The sequence below is a fragment of the Anguilla rostrata genome, chromosome 13 (assembly GCF_018555375.3).
Source record: "Anguilla rostrata isolate EN2019 chromosome 13, ASM1855537v3, whole genome shotgun sequence".
Lineage (NCBI taxonomy): Eukaryota > Metazoa > Chordata > Actinopteri > Anguilliformes > Anguillidae > Anguilla > Anguilla rostrata.
The window spans coordinates 20594120-20612402 of record NC_057945.1 but is presented as its reverse complement, the minus strand read 5'-3'; the positions used below and the strand labels follow the sequence as shown (position 1 = coordinate 20612402).

Genomic DNA, 18283 nt, shown 5'->3' with positions numbered 1-18283 from the left:
TAATGCCTCTGAATTAATTAGGCAGACCCAGTCAGAAACTACTGATCTCATCATAGTGCCCCAGTTAATTTGGGTGATCCAGGCAGACCCAGTCACGGCGTGTCACTCATCTGTGTTTGGGTTCTAGTTCAGGAATCTGGACGTGCCCACCTGCATCCGATTGGCCGAGCTCTTGACGCACTTGCAGGAGAAAGGGGAGGAGGCGTGTTATGAGTTCTACAGGGCGCTGCACCTCCACGTGGAGGAGGTGTACTTCAGCCTCCCCACACGAGTCAGCCGGAGAGGCGGTAAGTCTCTGCCAGTTCACCTCAGCTGAAGTTATACTGCTTCAACGGGTGTAACTGCTGTTATATTCACAATTTTAACCAGTTCTGATGTCACCAATTTATATTATGTTATTATTATTTTATTCTTAAACATTAGATTTAATTTTGACTGAATCTATAGCATTGTTTATCATTCAGTAGTATACTGGCCATAGCACACTGCTTGTGAAATGGCTTCCTGTCTTGTGACTGCACTTCTGTGTTCTCTTCAGAACCCAATGGATTCCCCCGCATGCCCCCCCTTAAGGAGAGATTTGTGATGAATGACAGGAGTAAGTGAACGTCCTTGCCTGTGTAAAGCACACATCCGAGTTGCACTTCAACAGCTGAGATCAGACTTGATTGCTCTCAACAGTATGTGCTTATATCCTGTAGAGCAGTGAACTTTAGTGGCAACACTGGTGTTGTTCAGTGGTAAGTAGTGGTCTGTAGTGGTCACTCTCTACTCCTTGCAGGTCCCTGGTTCTTTCTGGGCTGTTTCAGCATTGCGGTGGGGCTGGCACTGCTGTATTACTGTGGAGGTGAGTTACAGAATGCAATACCACTATAATTCCGCCCCTAATACTCCTTGCACTCCATCCTACAGTTCTACCTCAGTACCCCTCACAGTACTGCATCCAGTACCACCAGAGTACTGTCCCCTTTACTGTTAACAATACCATGTGTGTGCATGCATGCATTGACTGGTGACAGTGTCATTCTCTCCCATCTGACCACAGACAGGGAGGTGCTGGGGGACCCCAGGAAGATGTTGGGGGTCACATCTCTGGGCCTAGGCCACAAAGCCAAAGAGCTCCTTATCTCCTACACAGAGGATGGTAACAGGAAGCCGTAGTTCCCACGGCAAACCTGCTGTCCAACAGGGCTAGCAGCTGGCAGCGGGGGAACACCAAAATCCCAACAGCAGCTGCAGTGGCCTGGATGGGACTTTTTAAATGCATGTATAAACTGTACACATATGTTTGTTATTTGTAGTGTATTGTACGTGTTGAATATTGTTTTGGGGCTGTGTCAATGTACAAGTCTTCCGCTGTTAGCTTCCACTTCTCAGCAGGAGTTTCTTGGCCTCAAACATACTCGCACGCAACAGCCAATCAGTGCCTCCAATTTCGTCCAACCAAATTAGTGGGCCAAACATTTTGAATTGTTCAAAAAGTTATTGTTGAATGTAAGTAGGTGGCAGTCGCTTGTGGTGGTGGAGGATATCAGATTACAGAGTCAGTTCTTGGCCTAGGGCAGCATCTGCCTGGATGGGCACCAAATGAAGGGATGTACAGACCCCACAGACACACAAACCTGCACCCCCCCTCCCCCTCACCCTGGGCTGCCAAATCACCTAGGGTGGCCGAAAGGCTGGAGCCATGTCTGCTCTGTTGTAAAAGAGAGTGGGATTTATGTTTCAACCTACTCAGTGCAGGTTTCACTTCCAGCAGCAGTTCCACTCAGGTTATCTCAGGGCATCACTCACAGGAGTCTTCAGGTTTCACAAGAAAAAACAATGAATCGCCACAACAAACAATGCCGTCACTGCATCACTGCGCAAGACGTCACCACCACAGTTAATCATGTCACCGTCACAGTCAATGACGTCACCATCACAGTAATGACATTACCCTCACTAGCTCCACACTAGACTGGCTCCTGGATGAGCCTCAAGTTTGCACTGTCTCTCACTCTTCCTGCACTGAGCGGGTGGTTCCTGTCTCTGCCTGTCGTCACTGTCACCGTCACAACCATTTGCCTTTTATTACTATTGCTGTCGTTATGGTTACTGGCAGATGCCTATTGAGTTTGGGCCTTTTTTAGTCTTTTTATGCAAATGATGTAAATATTTTTCTATTGAACAGCAGTGTATTACCTGGGCCTCAAACTGTAACCTTCAGGTCTGTAATGTGGTGATCTGGGCCCTACACTATGAAATGCACAGGAATTGGTTACACTACAATTATAAAGGTTAGTACTTCAAAAAGGCAGTATTATAGGCGAACTGACATCCTTTTCATATTGCCCTAGCATTAGCAAAGCTGCATTTCTGTATTATAAGGCACATACAGTGCAGTCAGTGCAGGTACCTATCTATCTGATATAGCACTGTGTGCTGTGGTCTGAAAGTCATAGTAGATGATTTCAACATTAGATTTGGTGATGGGTAATTTGCATATATCCTGATGTTATATAATAATGTAATTTGTCACATTGATGCTATGTTCCCAAAGTTTATGAGCCCACAGCCCACTTCTGTGACCTCACTCTTTTTAAGGTACAGTGTAATGTATGTCCAAACAACACCATAAGTTTGTTTTTTTAACAAAAGTCAGAACTGCATTCATATTGTAATGTGCAAGTGTATAACAATGTGTATATCTTTGGAAAGTGGCTAATATTAGGGTAAATCCCCCACTTAAAGCCTGATGTGATTGTCTTTAGGGGTTTAGATTGCAGGTCAGAGTTTTTAGCCTCGTGATTGTCTATGAGCATGCTGGGACTTCTCAACTTCTGTGTCTCTGATTGAGCCTTTGGGTGCCTTTCATCATAATATCATAATAAAACCAGCTACCAATCAGTGATCAGTCTCGCAGTTAATCGTTAAAGATATAATTAATTACTCAACTGGAATTTAAACATCAGCAGTTATTTCCACGATGCCTGTGACCCCCCCCCCCCCCCCCCAAAACACCACACACAGACAGACGTGTTGCATCCTCCAGAATTGATCTGAGCCTGTTCTGCCCAGGATGACTTTTTGGCAGCGCACTTCCCAGACCCCCACTGTGACCATGTCCTTAACCTGGGAGAAACCAACAACAGCGTGCAGGGATTCTTGGAGGATGAATACCAGCCAGCGGAAACTATGGAGCTGGAACCCGTGGCCATTGACAGGTAAGAGCCGGTGAAGGTTTGAGTCCTGATCGTTGCATTAGCGACTCCTACTGGTTGGTCGGGGCACCTGTTCAGCAGGGAGGGGATCTGGGGGAGATAGTGTGAACCTCTGCACGTGTTGCGCTCTCCCAGTGAAACTCCTCGCTGTCAGGTGAAAAGAAGCGGCTGCCGACTCCACATGTATCGGAGGAAGCATGTGGTAGTCTACACCCTCCCCAGACCGACAGGATAGCGCATCGACCAGGACCGTGATACACACGGGAAATTGGTATAACGACTAAATTGGGGAGAAAATGGGAGAAAAATGGCAAAAATAAAAATAAAAAATTCAAACCCTTTTACAATAGAATAAAAATTGAAATGGAATTGGTCCCAGCACTGTTTGTTCATCCCTCTGGCAACTTGTACTCACCATTTCAATATTGCAGAAGGCAGTGATTCAACAATTCAAGTCAAGAAAGTTTTTAAAAAACTTTATTATAAAACAATTCTCATTTTAAAAAGTGGTTGTTATGATTGAGGTATATACCAATCCTAAATATAACTTTGTGTGCATGGTCTATAACATTACTGTATAACATAACTGTATAAGGTTTAATACACAGGAAACAGACAGAACAGATAATGGAAGTTGTTTCCATTTCCACATTTAAGATACAGCAAAAAGGAAATGAGATGACCGTACACAAGTGTATTCAAGTTCAAATACGTTTATACTGGAATAATCTATTGCTCCAAGTTTTCAGTTTAAGTTGTATTTCTCCCCCAAGCACAGTGTGAAACCTGATCTTTCCACGCAAATAATGACTCATTACTGAAAGACGTGCACTTCCAATATCTGCATTGGCTTTCAGGTAGGAATATGATGATAATAGTGGTTATGCTCTGCAGGGTTTTCTGGGTCTCCACCATCAATATTTATGAGACAAAATACAGCCTTGGGTTTTTCTTCATGTCTTGGAAGAAAGAAAACAGACAAGGTAAATCCATCTCTGATCTCATGGTTGAATGTCCATCTTGCCCCCCGTCAGTAACAAGACTGCAGACCAGACTAATCAATCTATGATCAATACTGCATTACGCTTGTCAGATCAGATAGGAATGTGATCTATGTGGAATGCTCTGTGAGTCCTCTGTGTCACATGAAACTTTGACGATTACATATCAGAGCAGCCAGGCTCACTGCACAGGTGTGCAAGTTAAATTACATGCACTCCAACCAAAACTTGAACTTGCAAACTTGTAATGCTTTTTTAAGACACTTTATGGTAAATTAAGGGTACATGGTACATTGTTTTAGACTACGATACGTTAATATCGGCTAAGCCAAACTTTTTCAACAGTTTAATGCACATAAGTAATAACACAACAAGGTAATCATCTTCCTCACGTTGGATGTTCAACTTGCTCCCGTACAGCGTGGCTTAGCTTAGAATGCTGCATCTGTCTTAATAATATATTCAATGAATGTCAACATGGTGTTCCAATAGATTGTTAGGTCAGACATGGGCTCTGTGAGTCACTTTGCACCTGAAACGTTCTGTTCTGTTCATTCAAAAGTAACCAGAAAGAGGGACGTAGCTTGTACACAGGGGGTCTCATGTTGATCAAGTGCAAAAGTGCTTGTGATTTTACAGATTCAGTTGCTATTTGTAGCTTAGAGGCACACTGCTAAGTTGCACTGTTGTAGTTGTGCCTCATTTTTAGAACTTTTAAGACATTTAACATTTAAGAACTTTTTCAAGTCCCTTCAACACTAAAGAGCAAATTCTATGATCTGATTCACTGATGAAACAGGATTCATGGCAAGACCTACAGAACTGTGAAATGAGGAAAAAATGGGAAATGGGTATAATGACCCATACACAGAACACACACACTCTTAATATATACCTGTGTGACTGCTAGACAGCATGTTTTTCATTTCTGTCCTGTTGCGAGGTATTTTAGTGGGTCTGCTGTACACCAAAGGCTGTGATGAAGACATTTACAACCACGATGACGAAGATCATTCCAGTGGTGATATTCTCCAACACATTGAGTTGGAACTGCTTGCTCAGGTCGTTCAGATTCCACTTAACTGTAAGAGGAAGAGGCACAGGGCTCAACGCTCTAAAAATAACCCAGGTTACAGACACTCCTGCACCAGGCAGCCTGTCCTAGGCCCCTTGCTGATCATTTCATTTCTGTTCAATTTGAATTTTAAATGAGTTTGCATTTTTCAAAAGGTGTGTAACTGCAAAAAGAAAAGAAAAACATTGTCTTAAGACTTTCAATCACATTCCTTAATGAAATGAAATTCTATTCCATTATACACGGCACAATATCTCCCACAATGTGGCAAGCTTCATTTAACTTTTCCCAGCCTCCTTCAGTGCATTCTATGACCATTCCTGACTTCCCATCACTTGTATCTGGAGTCATTATTGACCCTCAGTTCAAAGTGAAATATTTTCCATACACTGCTTCATATAATTGGTCATAGCATCATAGCATAGAGAAGGATTTCAGTAGTCAGGATGTGGATGTCCCATTGTGTACTAGGGGACCCCCTTTTGGCAACTGGACCAATCAGGCCCAGAAAAGAGGTTGCAGAAATGACAACACAGACACATTGGTTGTTTTAAATAGGGAGAAAATGGGTAAAAATCTACGAAAGAAAAAGTGTATAACAGAAATTTTGACAGTGAGGTACATCTATTTTCCTCACCTATGAATATGAGAAGGACCCCCACAATGACCTGCAGGATGAGGGAGATGCTAATGAGAATGATGAGGGGGATGTAGAGGTTTAATTCAGAGCCCTGCTCCAGCACAGCCTTCAGTTGGGAGGCATTGGCCATGAGCAGAGCCACATCCAGCATGCTCTCTGCAGCACTCTTCTTACTGGCATAGTGGTTCATGTTCAGTGGCTCTCTCCTGTGCCCCCTACGCCTGGCCAGAGGAACCTGAACATACAGACACACATTAGCACAGGCACAGTAATCATTAACATCAGCACCGAGGGACACAATAACACTAGCTCAGTGCTCATTAACACCAGCACCGACACACATCGTAACACTGGTGCAGTGCTGATTTACACCAGCACAGACATTTATCCCAACACAGCGATGTTCATTACATGTGCTGTTGGGCTGGGAAAGCGGTTTGGCTACTGAGAGATATTCCACAGCGATTATGTCAGGTTTACACACTAAAGACGGTCGCTACACACACAATCTCACAATTAAAATGAGGGCCATGGCAGGGCTTGAATTACATGGTGGTCATACAGACATTGCTGTAAGTGCCATGCTTTTCGGCCTTAATGCCCCTTTAAAAATAACTCTACAGTCATTTGTGAATTGTCTTATAGTCTCTATGGCTGTGGTCAGTGCCCTCTGGAGGAGAACAGAAAGTTGCTTTTGTGGAAATAATTTTGTCAAAATGTTCAGCGGTGTTTTCGATGATATTTCTATCACCCAGACTCAGAGGATGCCAGCCTTTCCCCATCTCTCTGCTCTTTTATGTTACAATCTCTGCTATGCGTCTGCTGTGTACAGCTGCAGGAGAGTGTCCAAATAAAGAAATCCATGAGGTAAGCTTTCCAAGTCCTGTTGTGAAATCAGTTTTAAATGTTTTAATTGGCTAGCTACATACCTGTGTTCAGTAATACTGAGAAAAAACTGTTTACTCAAAGAAGTAACTATCTGAGCACTTTCCAGCACCTGCCAGGTTTTCATACTTTCGTTTTATGGTGTAAGTAAACAGTTTCATTATAAACGGTTTTACAGTTGTATGCTCTTTTCTCTAGTGACTTTTCACAATAGTCCAATTTGAGTTCATCTTAACTGTCTTCTAATTTGGCCTTGGTACCAGATTAAATTTTGGTTTTGCCAAAGGCCAAAGTGGCTTTGTGCTAAACATGAGCCTACCATGGGCTTAACATGTAGACTGCTGTAATCAGAATCAATGGCACCCCTATCACTTCTGTTACAGCAGTCTGCCTGCCTGCAGTGTGGCAGTCCTCTCTGATCTCAGTGTCAACATCACATCAGGCAGGTCAGGCAGGTCCAGTCCACTAAATTACCTAGCCCCTATCTCACTTTCTCCACCAAATGAATGAGTACCCTGACCATGTCTTAAACATTTTAGTCATGCTGCTAGAATTAAGACAAAGAGCAAACTCAAGCTCCAGAGTCCCTTTATCTCCTACCACCATAGGGAAATAAGTCGATCTTCATTTCCTGTTCCCTCTCTCAAAGAACTTAAAATGTGTCACGGTGTACTGTGTTTTCAGTCATATCAGTTTCCTTTAGCTTGGTTCCAGCTAAACAATATGAACGGGGTATAATGAGCCGGCCTAGAGTTACTTGTAAGTAAGCATGTCAAGCACAGTTCATTTGTTATTTCAGTGAAAGTCCTGAGGTTCTGGAAATCTGTTGTTGATAGCTTGATCTCTACTTAATGATAATACAACTTAATTTGTTTTTATAAACCACCACTCTATGTTTGCAAATTTATGATAGATTGTAAGCTACATTTATGGCAGATTTAATACTTTCCCCAAATAATTCTTATTAATACTTTGGTTGTAATTGTTATAGATATTATGATGATAATATTAGTTGTTGTTTTTTTGTTGTTGTTTTTTTTTATTTTATTTTTTAGCTTTTTTTTTTTTACAAACAGAAACTGACTAGATCACGATTCGCGGCTCATTCTGACATAAGTACTCAAATGAATCGATCCACTAAAACGAATCGTATTTGACAGCACCGTCCTGACTGATGATATGTTACGTCATCCTGTGAATGAACAGTAAGAACAACATGTGCGACCCCTCGGGTGGAGCGCTGCTAGTAGAAAATGCAGAAATCACTCGCTCCAAAACCCAGAAATAGCCTATTACCAGATTAGCCAATATTTCATAGAAATTTGCTTAGCATGGAAACTGCAGGTAATCTTGTCGCTATGAGTGGTGAGAATTGAAGTAGCCTTTGAGGTCCTTGCTCGCTCGGTGTAATCAGAACAACAGCTCAAAGGTGCATTATGCAATGGGCGGTCATTCCTTGGTGAAACCCAACGCGTTATGATCTCATACCTTCGACTCACCAGGTGGCTTTTACCCTTTAAAATAAGCACATACTTAGTTATATAAAACAACGAGTTTCATAGCCGTTGGAATATAGCTATCGTTTAATCGTTTATTCTGCCGATTTCAAATGAGCGTGAATGAGATTTCTCAAATGGTCATTAAAAATTAAGACGCCTAAAGTTTAAATGCGATAGAGCGCCGCTTCTGTTTTCCCCGCCTTTAAAACGCGGCTATTTAATGTTCGACATTGTTCCCTAACTTAAGGATCTGGTATATTATTATAAGCATACTTGTTTTCAAGGTCTGTGAAGTAAAAGTAGGCTACCCTAGCAGTAAAAACAAGTTTTGTCTCTACAGAAAATCGCTACTGAAAAATAACTGACACTATGACAACTCGTGTTCCCATCCGGCTGCTCTACAATGACAAATCCTAACAATAAAACAAGGTTCATGTTAGAAGTTTTAATTTAAGGACGGAATGGCAGAACTATAGTATACAGCCTTCGCTTCATGCTACAGCAGGGTAGAAACTATAAATTAGCATAGGCTATATCGCTTCTAGGCCATAGAAGAAAGGGCATATATTAAGGGACACTAATTCGAAATGCTTCGTGATAACTATAAAACAACATAAAATAGGCAATTCCTGTGGCCTGATAGCAAATGGGCTAAGTCTCGGCTGCTCCGATGTCGATGAATGAGGTTTCGCCTCCAGGCTCGTTTGTACTGCAACGGGCGTCTTACCTCTTCTCTGTTTGTGTCAGCATCTCCGTTCAATTCCATGTGTTCCGGAGTCATAGATATCCGTCAAAAGTGACACTCCTTTATTTCAAGTGTTACAAGTGACTATCGCCGTGGCATGAGCTCGCTGTGCTGAGGGGCATTTGTACATTGAGTTTTCCGACTAGCGGCGTACAGCGCACCGATGAGGGATGGTCACTTTGAAAACGAAAATAACTTCATGATTTCATCGCATTTCGCGCTGAGGATTTCTGCCAAGACAATTAATAATTGATTTATTACGTGAAATAAATGCGAACATTAATTTCACGGAAATATTAAATGTAATTACATTTGCAGTCTATATTTTCATATAATAATGGACATATTTTATTTACCATAATGTTTCCATTTGTGAAGTGACTGCTTTCTTATTTTTCGAAAATGTACAGACAACTGTAAAAAATATAGCAGGCTGATGCAGATACTAGTTGCTGTCTTTCCGTTTCAGTGAAGTAAAACTAAAAACTATCGTTTCATCCTCCTAAACAGGTGATTCCAAATGTATGTAATGAAAGGAATGTGAAGTGGATTTAAAGTCCAACAAAACATTTTCAGTTCACATATCAGTTTCCTTTAGCTTGGTTCCAGCTAAACAATATGAACGGGGTATAATGAGCCGGCCTAGAGTTACTTGTAAGTAAGCATGTCAAGCACACTTCATTTGTTATTTCAGTGAAAGTCCTGTGGTTCTGGAAATCTGTTGTTGATAGCTTGATCTCTACTTAATGATAATACAACTTAATTTGTTTTTATAAACCACCACTCTATGTTTGCAAATTTATGATAGATTGTAAGCTACATTTATGGCAGATTTAATACTTTCCCCAAATAATTCTTATTAATACTTTGGTTGAGTTTTAAATTGTTATAGATATTATGATGATAATATTAGTTGTTGTTTTTTTGTTGTTGTTGTTGTTTTTTTTTTTTTTTTTAGCTTTTTTTAGGCCTCATGTTCAGAAGAACCATACCGCCTTGTCTATGTTACTGCAGGAGCCGGTGAGCTCCGATTACAGACAGAAACTGACTAGATCACGATTCGCGGCTCATTCTGACATAAGTACTCAAATGAATCGATCCACTAAAACGAATCGTATTTGACAGCACCGTCCTGACTGGTGATATGTTACGTCATCCTGTGAATGAACAGTAAGAACAACATGTGCGACCCCTCGGGTGGAGCGCTGCTAGTAGAAAATGCAGAAATCACTCGCTCCAAAACCCAGAAATAGCCTATTACCAGATTAGCCAATATTTAATAGAAATTTGCTTAGCATGGAAACTGCAGGTAATCTTGTCGCTATGAGTGGTGAGAACTGAAGTAGCCTTTGAGGTCCTTGCTCGTTCGGGGTAATCAGAACAACAGCTCAAAGGTGCATTATGCAATGGGCGGTCATTCCTTGGTGAAACCCAACGCGTTATGATGTCATACCTTTGACTCACCAGGTGGCTTTTAACCTTTAAAATAAGCACATACTTAGTTATATAAAACAACGAGTTTCATAGTCATTGGAATATAGCTATCGTTTATTCTGCCGATTTCAAATGAGCGTGAATGAGATTTCTCAAATGGTCATTAAAAATTAAGACGCCTAAAGTTTAAATGCGATAGAGCGCCCGCTTCTGTTTTCCCCGCCTTTAAAACGCAGGCTATTTAATGTTTGACATTGTTCCCTAACTTAAGGATTTGGTATATTATTATAAGCATACTTGTTTTCAAGGTCTGTGAAGTAAAAGTACCCTAGCAGTAAAAACAAGTTTTGTCTCTACGGAAAATCGCAACTGAAAAATAACTGACACTATGACAACTCGTGTTCCCATCCGGCTGCTCTACAATGACAAATCCTAACAATAAAACAAGGTTCATGTTAGAAGTTTTAATTTAAGGACGGTAGGAATGGCAGAACTATAGTATACAGCCTTCGCTTCATGCTACAGCAGGGTAGAAACTATAAATTAGCATAGGCTATATCGCTTCTAGGCCATAGAAGAAAGGGCATATATTAAGGGACACTAATTCCAAATGCTTCGTGATAACTATAAAACAACAGAAGATAGGCAATTCCTGTGGCCTGATAGCAAATGGGCTAAGTCTCGGCTGCTCCGATGTCGATGAATGAGGTTTCGCCTCCAGGCTCGTTTGTACTGCAACGGGCGTCTTACCTCTTCTCTGTTTGTGTCAGCATCTCCGTTCAATTCCATGTGTTCCGGAGTCATAGATATCCGTCAAAAGTGACACTAGTTTATTTCAAGTGTTACAAGTGACTATTGCCGTGGCATGAGCTCGCTGTGCCGAGGGGCATTTGTACATTGAGTTTTCCGACTAGCGGCGTACAGCGCACCGATGAGGGATGGTCACTTTGAAAACGAAAGTAACTTCATGATTTCATCGCATTTCGCTCTGAGGATTTCTGCCAAGACAATTAATAGTTGATTTATTACGTGAAATAAATGCGAACATTAATTTCACGGAAATATTAAATGTAATTACATTTGCAGTCTATATTTTCATATAATAATGGACATATTTTATTTACCATAATGTTTCCATTTGTGAAGTGACTGCTTTCTTATTTTTCGAAAATGTACAGACAACTGTAAAAAATATAGCAGGCTGATGCAGATACTAGTTGCTGTCTTTCCGTTTCAGTGAAGTAAAACTAAAAACTATCGTTTCATCCTCCTAAACAGGTGATTCCAAATGTATGTAATGAAAGGAATGTGAAGTGGATTTAAAGTCCAACAAAACATTTTGAGTGACTGTCTGGGTGCAACAGTACCCTCTTAAATTGAAACCATTCAAAATTAGATTGGGCAGTGGGTATTCTGCTGCACTGTACCATTCCCAGTATATACATTTTCACACCAAATACTGCTGTGCTGCACAGCTGTGTTAGTTGGTGTACAGTGGTTTAGGGGTGCCACTCAAGTTGTCCATAGAACATGGAAAAAGTCTGTTTGATGTGATCCGATCTTCTGAGACTAGAGAAATCAGAATACACAAACACACAAAGTTGAATAATGAAAATCAATGCAACTATCCAATAGGCACTCAGCACACTCAAAGCAGTAATTATTCAAAATATTGCATAGAAGCCATAATGACACTATTCAACAACTCATTTGACTACAGTCAAATTTAATAACAAAGTATCAATCTTGAATTTAAATTTAATTTGAGTTAATCTATTTTAGCCATTCATTTGTAGGCCTGCACAATTGCAAGTTATATCATTGTCATGAATAGTTTTGCGTAATTTTTTAGTAGGTTATATAATTGCACTTTTTATGTGTTGACCTATTTTCTAGTGCTTAGAAAAAGGGTTACTATAACATACATAAAAATATGTATGATTTATATCTGCCTCCAAATTAGGCTAGAAAGAATCTCTGGAGTCTGAACCTCAATAATTTTTTCTTTTCAAAACTATATGGCCACCATATGCAAATCAGAAGTTATGTGTGTGGCCATTTTTACACTCCTTCAGATGAACAACTTTGCCTCAAATAATAATATCGGCCACCATTTTGCTTTTCCAACATTTTGAAATTTGACAAAATATAATTTCACAAACTTGTCCTGGGCTGTTAAACTGAGTGTCATCAAATTAGGCTTGAAATAATCTGTGAAATTTAATAATTATCAAAAAAACTATGGCTGGCATATGCAAATCAGCAGATGTCCATGTGGTAATTTTTTTCTAAAACAGCTGTAACTCTTGAATGCTTTGTCTGATCATCATAAAACATGGTAGACAAATGCAATGATTGCCTTTGAAGCAGTAGGCTACCCAAGTCAGCTATTTCACTAATAGTTGGCACTGTAACAGGAAATTAAATAAAAACTCCAAGTAGAATATTTGCATGCTATGTCTTTGGGTCATTCTGCAATTAGATGTACAATGATAGTCATAACTGAAAAAAATATGCCATCCACCAGTCAGTTGTCAAAGGGCATGTGAGAATGAGAAAGGTAATACTCAGAATTACTTTGTTTTGATTTGCAGTGACCCTTCCCTCTAAGGGGACAAGTGGACCCAGACCTTTTCCGGAAAATGCCCCCATAGGATAACAGAGCCACCGGACCCCCTCACTGTAGGGGTAAAGCATTCAGGCCTGTACCGTTCTCTTGGTGTACACCACACACGCACTCACCCACTTGTTGAGAATATTGTGAAGGATGACTCATCTGATCATATCACTTTTCCACATCTCTGCAGAACAGTGTGTATGGTTTTTGCACCACTGAACTCTAAAATGTGCGTTTTTCATTGTAATGAGGGGTTTATGCCCCCTTCTATAATACCCCTCTCTATGTAGTTGTCTACGGAAGGAAGGGAAGGAAGAGTTTGCTCTTCTGTTTTTCCTTACATACTGCACTAATGCATGAGCATCATGGTCATCAAATGTTAGCTTTTGTCCCCAATTCCCTCCCTATTTATGGCTGTCTTTCCTATAGATCTAAATGCAGATATCACTTTTGTCACTGTTCCTATTGAAACACTAGCAAGTCGAGGAGTCTTTGTGACTGAAGCTCCTGCCATCCATGCCCCGATAATGAACCATTTTTCAAAGTCACATATCTTTTCCTCTGGCCACCTTGAACCAAAATCTGAATAAATGAGTGTAGGAATTATTTTTCCCAAACAATTTGACAAAAAGCGATGAAACTTGTGTCCACAGATACTCCTTAGGGCAGTCCTAAAGCATTAACCAGATTAAACCACTCGGTGGCGCTATGGAGCAGAACAAAAATTTACAAAAACCACAGGTTCTTTGTAGACATTTGAAACTTGCTCAGCTGACCAAGCACCTCGTTAGGAATATGCCTCAATATGTTTTTTTGTATTTGCATATGTATTTGCGTGTGCTTGGTCTCCTTAATTTCTGCTTGCAGCTATATTTTAGTTTTATATTTGTTTTTGGGATCAGCCAAATAATTACGTGAAAAATGCGTGAAATTGACTTCTGAAATCAAGCCTAGTGGACAGCACGTTGTGAACGTACAATTAGGAAGTAAATTTCAGATATTTTTGAACTGTTTGGTCTTCCACGTACAAACCGCTACTTCAGCATCGCGGGAGTTGTAGGCTAACGCAAATACATGACAAAGAGGTTGGAGACGCGTCCTGAAAACTTGCGCTTTTATTGGATACGCGTGGTTGCTATGGGCGTGGAATTCATTCGTAGAATGGTACAGCGCTCCGGATGGAATGTGGATGATTGAACTGCAAGGATGCTCTACTCTTACCGTCTTAGTATTTTTATTTCAGGACCGGTGACAACGCATTGCACCGCAAAATTTCGCACAGCCGAAGCCTCGATATAACCACGGCCGTCCTTGGCGCTCCGGAGCTTGCAAACCTTTTGGAGCAGAGTTGTTTTGACGTGTTCAGTTTAAAATTTCGCAAATATATGGTCGCGAGGAGGGTATACAGCTACTGCGTATCTTTCGTTTTCTCTGTATGAGTCGAACATGCGTTTCATTTGGCTGACAGCTCGAGTCCAAAGCCTGATGACGGAGAGAATAGATTAAAACACTTGCTCGCTTTGCAGTTTTGTGTTGGGTCTGTTTTTAGATTTGCTGTAGGTAGGCTACCCAAGTCAGCTATTTCGATCAGTAATTAATATAAGCCAAGTATATACCCTATAGCCTACACGGCAAGTTGTGTGCGTGTCTGCGCGCATCATCATTTTGTATTTAAATATTTAACGATATATGGACTGTTACGAGGCTGTGATGTAACTGCAAAGGACATGTAAGGTCCCTCGTTGACAGTTTTATGTATGGAGGGTAGTGTACTGTGACGCTTCTAACTTACAACCATGCGTTTGCAGACGGTGCTAGGCTATTTTGTATTTCAGGCGTACAGTATTTCACTTGCCAAATGACACTTGCTTATTTCTGTAAATAATAACGATTGGAATTTGTGTTGACACCCAATGCATATGATTAGCATCGAATTTGGAATTTCACGTGGGTGGAGGCAAAAACATCTTTGTCATCGTTATTTTATTTTTTATTTTTTTAGTTTGGTTGTCAACGTAGTCCGTAGCTAGCCTACAGTGCTATCGATGACACCGAACTGCGTCAGCGAGGGCTTCAGTTGCAGGTAGCTACTGTATGCGCTCAGCCACTACTGCTGGCCTAAAACCATGCTAAAAGCAGTCTCGGGGTCGTCCATGATAAATATTTAATCACTACGCTAAGATGGAATCAGGGGACGAATTCAATGCGAATCCTCCACTGGGATACACGTATTCATCTGCCCCAAAATCAGAATGTGAACTTAGCATTAAATCCTTCATGTATGGAGCCACCAGTGACACTAACATCAGCAACATGGACACTGCAGTACCGCCGAGAGGAGGTAGCGACCCCAGCATGTACCCTTCATCTGGTAAGAAGTCACAGGTCCGTCCAAGGTTCATCAGGAGAACTTTGTGGTTTGCTGATTCTGAGGAGCAAACGTTTGAGGCAACGGAATGCGAGAGCCACTCCAATGTCCGGAATATAAACCTCCCAGAAGCGACACACGGGAGAACGGGAGCTTGCGTAGGCTTTCTGGTACCCGAGGGGTCCGGCACCGATAGTCTTGCCCAAACGGGCAGCGCTTTAGAAAGCCCCAGTCCAGACGTGGGTAAGGAGAAAGATGACACGGAGCAGAAACCCGGGGATAACTCTGCGATAAATGTGCAGAGCAATGGAAAAGCGCAGAGTGACGAGAATGAAGAGGAAGCCGAGATGAAAGCGGTCTCTACGTCCCCGGGTGGTAGATTTCTTAAGTTTGACATTGAGCTCGGAAGAGGCTCCTTCAAAACGGTCTACAAAGGTCTGGACACCGACACTTGGGTCGAGGTTGCCTGGTGTGAACTTCAGGTAATTGATTTTTATTTGAAAATGAAATAATAATATACACAAAACTGAGGCAACTTATAATATAACTAACATACATCGCCTACTGTAAATCTACGCTTATATTTTATTAAAAATAAATTACCACTATAGCCTACATATGGACATTGTAAGTTTGGGCCTAATACAATAGGTTTGGGTAGAAATACTTGTGTGTGTCAGTTGACATTGAACATTTTCACTTACACACTGTTTTTTCGGCCCTGTAAAGATGACAAATAGCCTTTCATGTATAGTGAAAAAATAGGCACGTGGCTTGTAGAAGTTGTCTAACTAAAGCACAAAAACGCTGCAAGATCACTATTCTTGCCTTGACCTCTGTATGGTTTTCCATTAGTATGACAAATTCTAGAGACTAATGATAGCTCAGACGCTGGAGCCCTTGTAAGAGTAGCCTACAAAAATGGTCTCAGGTCGTTGTGATATGTTACTGTCTGTGTGGTTGTATGTATTTATTCAGGAATAGTTACAATAACATCAGAAAATGATGGTAAGATCAACAACAGTTACATACAAGCCGTCTTTTAGACAAGTGAATGTTTAGCTGAGAATTACAATTAGCGACAGATGACGCTTTTTAATTATTTGCATTCAATAATTTTTTGCGTTCCATAATTTTGGTGCATAAAAAGAAGACACTTAAGCATTCTCTCATGCAAAAATTAGATGGTTTCAAACTGTTTGGTTACATTGTCGGAATTATAAAACAAAGTTAGTGGTGTGTCAAAAGATATTCCACAATCTGTTGATTCTGGGTTTATCTACATGGCAGTTGTATTCTTGTGACATAGCAAGTCCATCAACCTTTTCTGTTGTTTTAATGCTTTCCAAAAAGTGGAAAGCATTAAAATAATAGACAAGGTTGATGTCACATTGCAGAAATTTTATTCATTTAGTTTTGCCTTCATTGTTAGTCTGATTTTGTTAAAAGGAGCTTGGTCGTTCATAACAAAAACATGAGCAGCATATCACACTGGCTTGCTGACGTGTTTTTTTGTTTATTTGTTTGTTTGTTTTTGCCTTCATGAACGATGAGCAAAGAGAGGAGTATCAGAGTTTTAACTCATTCCAAGACAGGAATGCAAGGAGTGGGGTTACTCCCTGAACAGTCAGTTGGCCTCCTTACTTATTTTTTTCACTTTATTCAGACAGAGAGGGTTACAGATGGTATAGAAAGTGCCATGCTGATGAATCAAGCCCCTGTCCACACAGGAGGGTTCGCATATGGGCTGAGAGTAGGCCTTCTTATGTGCTGCACCATATGTTGTCCCTAACTTATGGACATAGTGTAGTGGAGCTGCTACCTTTCTTAAAGGTCTCATATTTTACGTCAGAGTTTACCTAATTTTGGCATCGATTTTGCAGTGTGGCGTGATGCATATGTGCTGGTAAAATAGAAATCGGTTCTACTTCATATTTTTTGATGATGTATAAGAATAAAAATCACCAGGTTAAACAGAACATTCAGAACACAGACTTTAAAAAAGTATGTACATCATCACTGTGATGTCACCCATTGACTTTTCATGGGCTTGCAAAAAGCTTTTTGAAGTTGCAAAAGTGCACTTTTTTGGCACCATGTTGTACAAACGGGAGCCAGAGACTATGCAGAAGGGAGGGGGGGAGGAGGCTTGGTCATGAAGTCTGGGCTGAGTTTTCCACTAGGCACATGAGATACCACCCACCAGAGTGACCTACAGTGACTAGGCAGTGTTCTGATTGGTCCACAAAATATTTAAATATTGTCCAAATGAAACAATAACCCAAACTGGCATATGGGAAGACATTGGTCAAAGAAAAAACACCTATTGCAACTACATGTTCTCGTGGGAAAAATTATTGACTTCATATTTTGACCACATTAGTACCATTGGCTTTCACTGAAACCGGTGGTTGAATGACCTTCACTGGAGCCAACTGCGCTGGAAATACAGAGCAACGTCTCATCAGGAGCAGGAAGTGAGCTTTAAAAATAAATCCTGGTCTTGCCCCCTATGTTCAGAATTGGCTCCAATTATTACGTCGCAGCTGTGCTCCTGTGAAAACAGCCAATCATTTTTAACTATGTCTTTGCATAAACCTGCCCTTGGTCAGCCTCTTTTAAATATGAGATGACGTCCACCTTTTTGTGATTTAGCAACTACGACCGCAGATTATAATTACGAATGAATGAGCCAGTGAGTTTTCTAACATGCGCAGCCAAGCTGGCCACATACAGTGTGCTGTGTCATGATATTTATAGTCTTTAGTGCTACTATTATAATCAACTACAATGGTAAGACCTTGGACATAAGCGGT

The 18283-nt window shown here is 40.8% G+C and overlaps 3 protein-coding genes across 18 annotated transcripts in view; 2 read left to right on the top strand and 1 right to left on the bottom strand.

Annotated features, from left to right (window-relative positions):
- The window catches only part of LOC135238568 (caspase recruitment domain-containing protein 19-like), a 43132-nt gene extending 40241 nt beyond the window's left edge, over positions 1-2891 (top strand). For all 3 annotated transcript variants that reach the window (XM_064306611.1, XM_064306612.1, XM_064306613.1), the window contains 4 exons: positions 128-287; positions 539-598; positions 782-847; positions 1046-2891. In XM_064306611.1, the coding sequence (XP_064162681.1) occupies positions 128-287; positions 539-598; positions 782-847; positions 1046-1161 (402 nt within the window). In that variant the 3' untranslated portion in view covers positions 1162-2891. The remainder of the gene's footprint in view (positions 1-127; positions 288-538; positions 599-781; positions 848-1045) is intronic.
- Positions 2892-3565: 674 nt separating this feature from the next.
- On the bottom strand, positions 3566-11422 carry LOC135238569 (ninjurin-1-like). 3 transcript variants are annotated; one of them, XR_010325148.1, is made up of 4 exons: positions 11233-11422; positions 5917-6154; positions 5100-5286; positions 3566-4162 (listed from the first exon to the last, which is right to left on the bottom strand). XR_010325148.1 is itself a non-coding variant. In XM_064306614.1 (3 exons), the coding sequence occupies exons 1-3, from the start codon at positions 9082-9084 to the stop codon at positions 5153-5155; spliced, it is 426 nt and encodes a 141-aa protein (XP_064162684.1). In that variant the 5' UTR covers positions 9085-9223; the 3' UTR covers positions 4934-5152. The 3 variants fall into 3 exon arrangements, 1 of the variants encoding a protein (XP_064162684.1); XR_010325147.1 differs by lacking the exon at positions 11233-11422 and adding an exon at positions 9031-9221; XM_064306614.1 differs by lacking the exons at positions 3566-4162; positions 11233-11422 and adding an exon at positions 9031-9223 and having other exon boundaries at positions 4934-5286.
- Positions 11423-13061: 1639 nt separating this feature from the next.
- LOC135237689 (serine/threonine-protein kinase WNK2-like) overlaps positions 13062-18283 on the top strand; it is a 29956-nt gene continuing 24734 nt past the window's right edge. For 5 of the 12 annotated variants that reach the window (XR_010324894.1, XM_064305045.1, XM_064305043.1 and 2 more), the window contains exon 1: positions 13062-15949. Coding sequence is in view for 11 of the 12 variants with exons in the window: in XM_064305045.1 (XP_064161115.1) it covers positions 15281-15949 (669 nt within the window). In the remaining variant the exon portion in view is untranslated. The remainder of the gene's footprint in view (positions 15950-18283) is intronic. The other 7 variants (XM_064305038.1, XM_064305037.1, XM_064305035.1 and 4 more) reach the window with 6 other exon arrangements.

Excerpts from the sequence above, each read along its gene's own strand:
- LOC135238569 (XM_064306614.1), bottom strand. The coding sequence starts at position 9,084 with ATGACTCCGGAACACATGGAATTGAACGGAGATGCTGACACAAACAGA. Across the intron at positions 6,155-9,030 it reads CTGACACAAACAGAGAAGAG|GTTCCTCTGGCCAGGCGTAG; the intron begins GTAAGACGCCCG and ends CTGTATGTTCAG. Across the intron at positions 5,287-5,916 it reads GGTCCTTCTCATATTCATAG|TTAAGTGGAATCTGAACGAC; the intron begins GTGAGGAAAATA and ends TTCCTCTTACAG.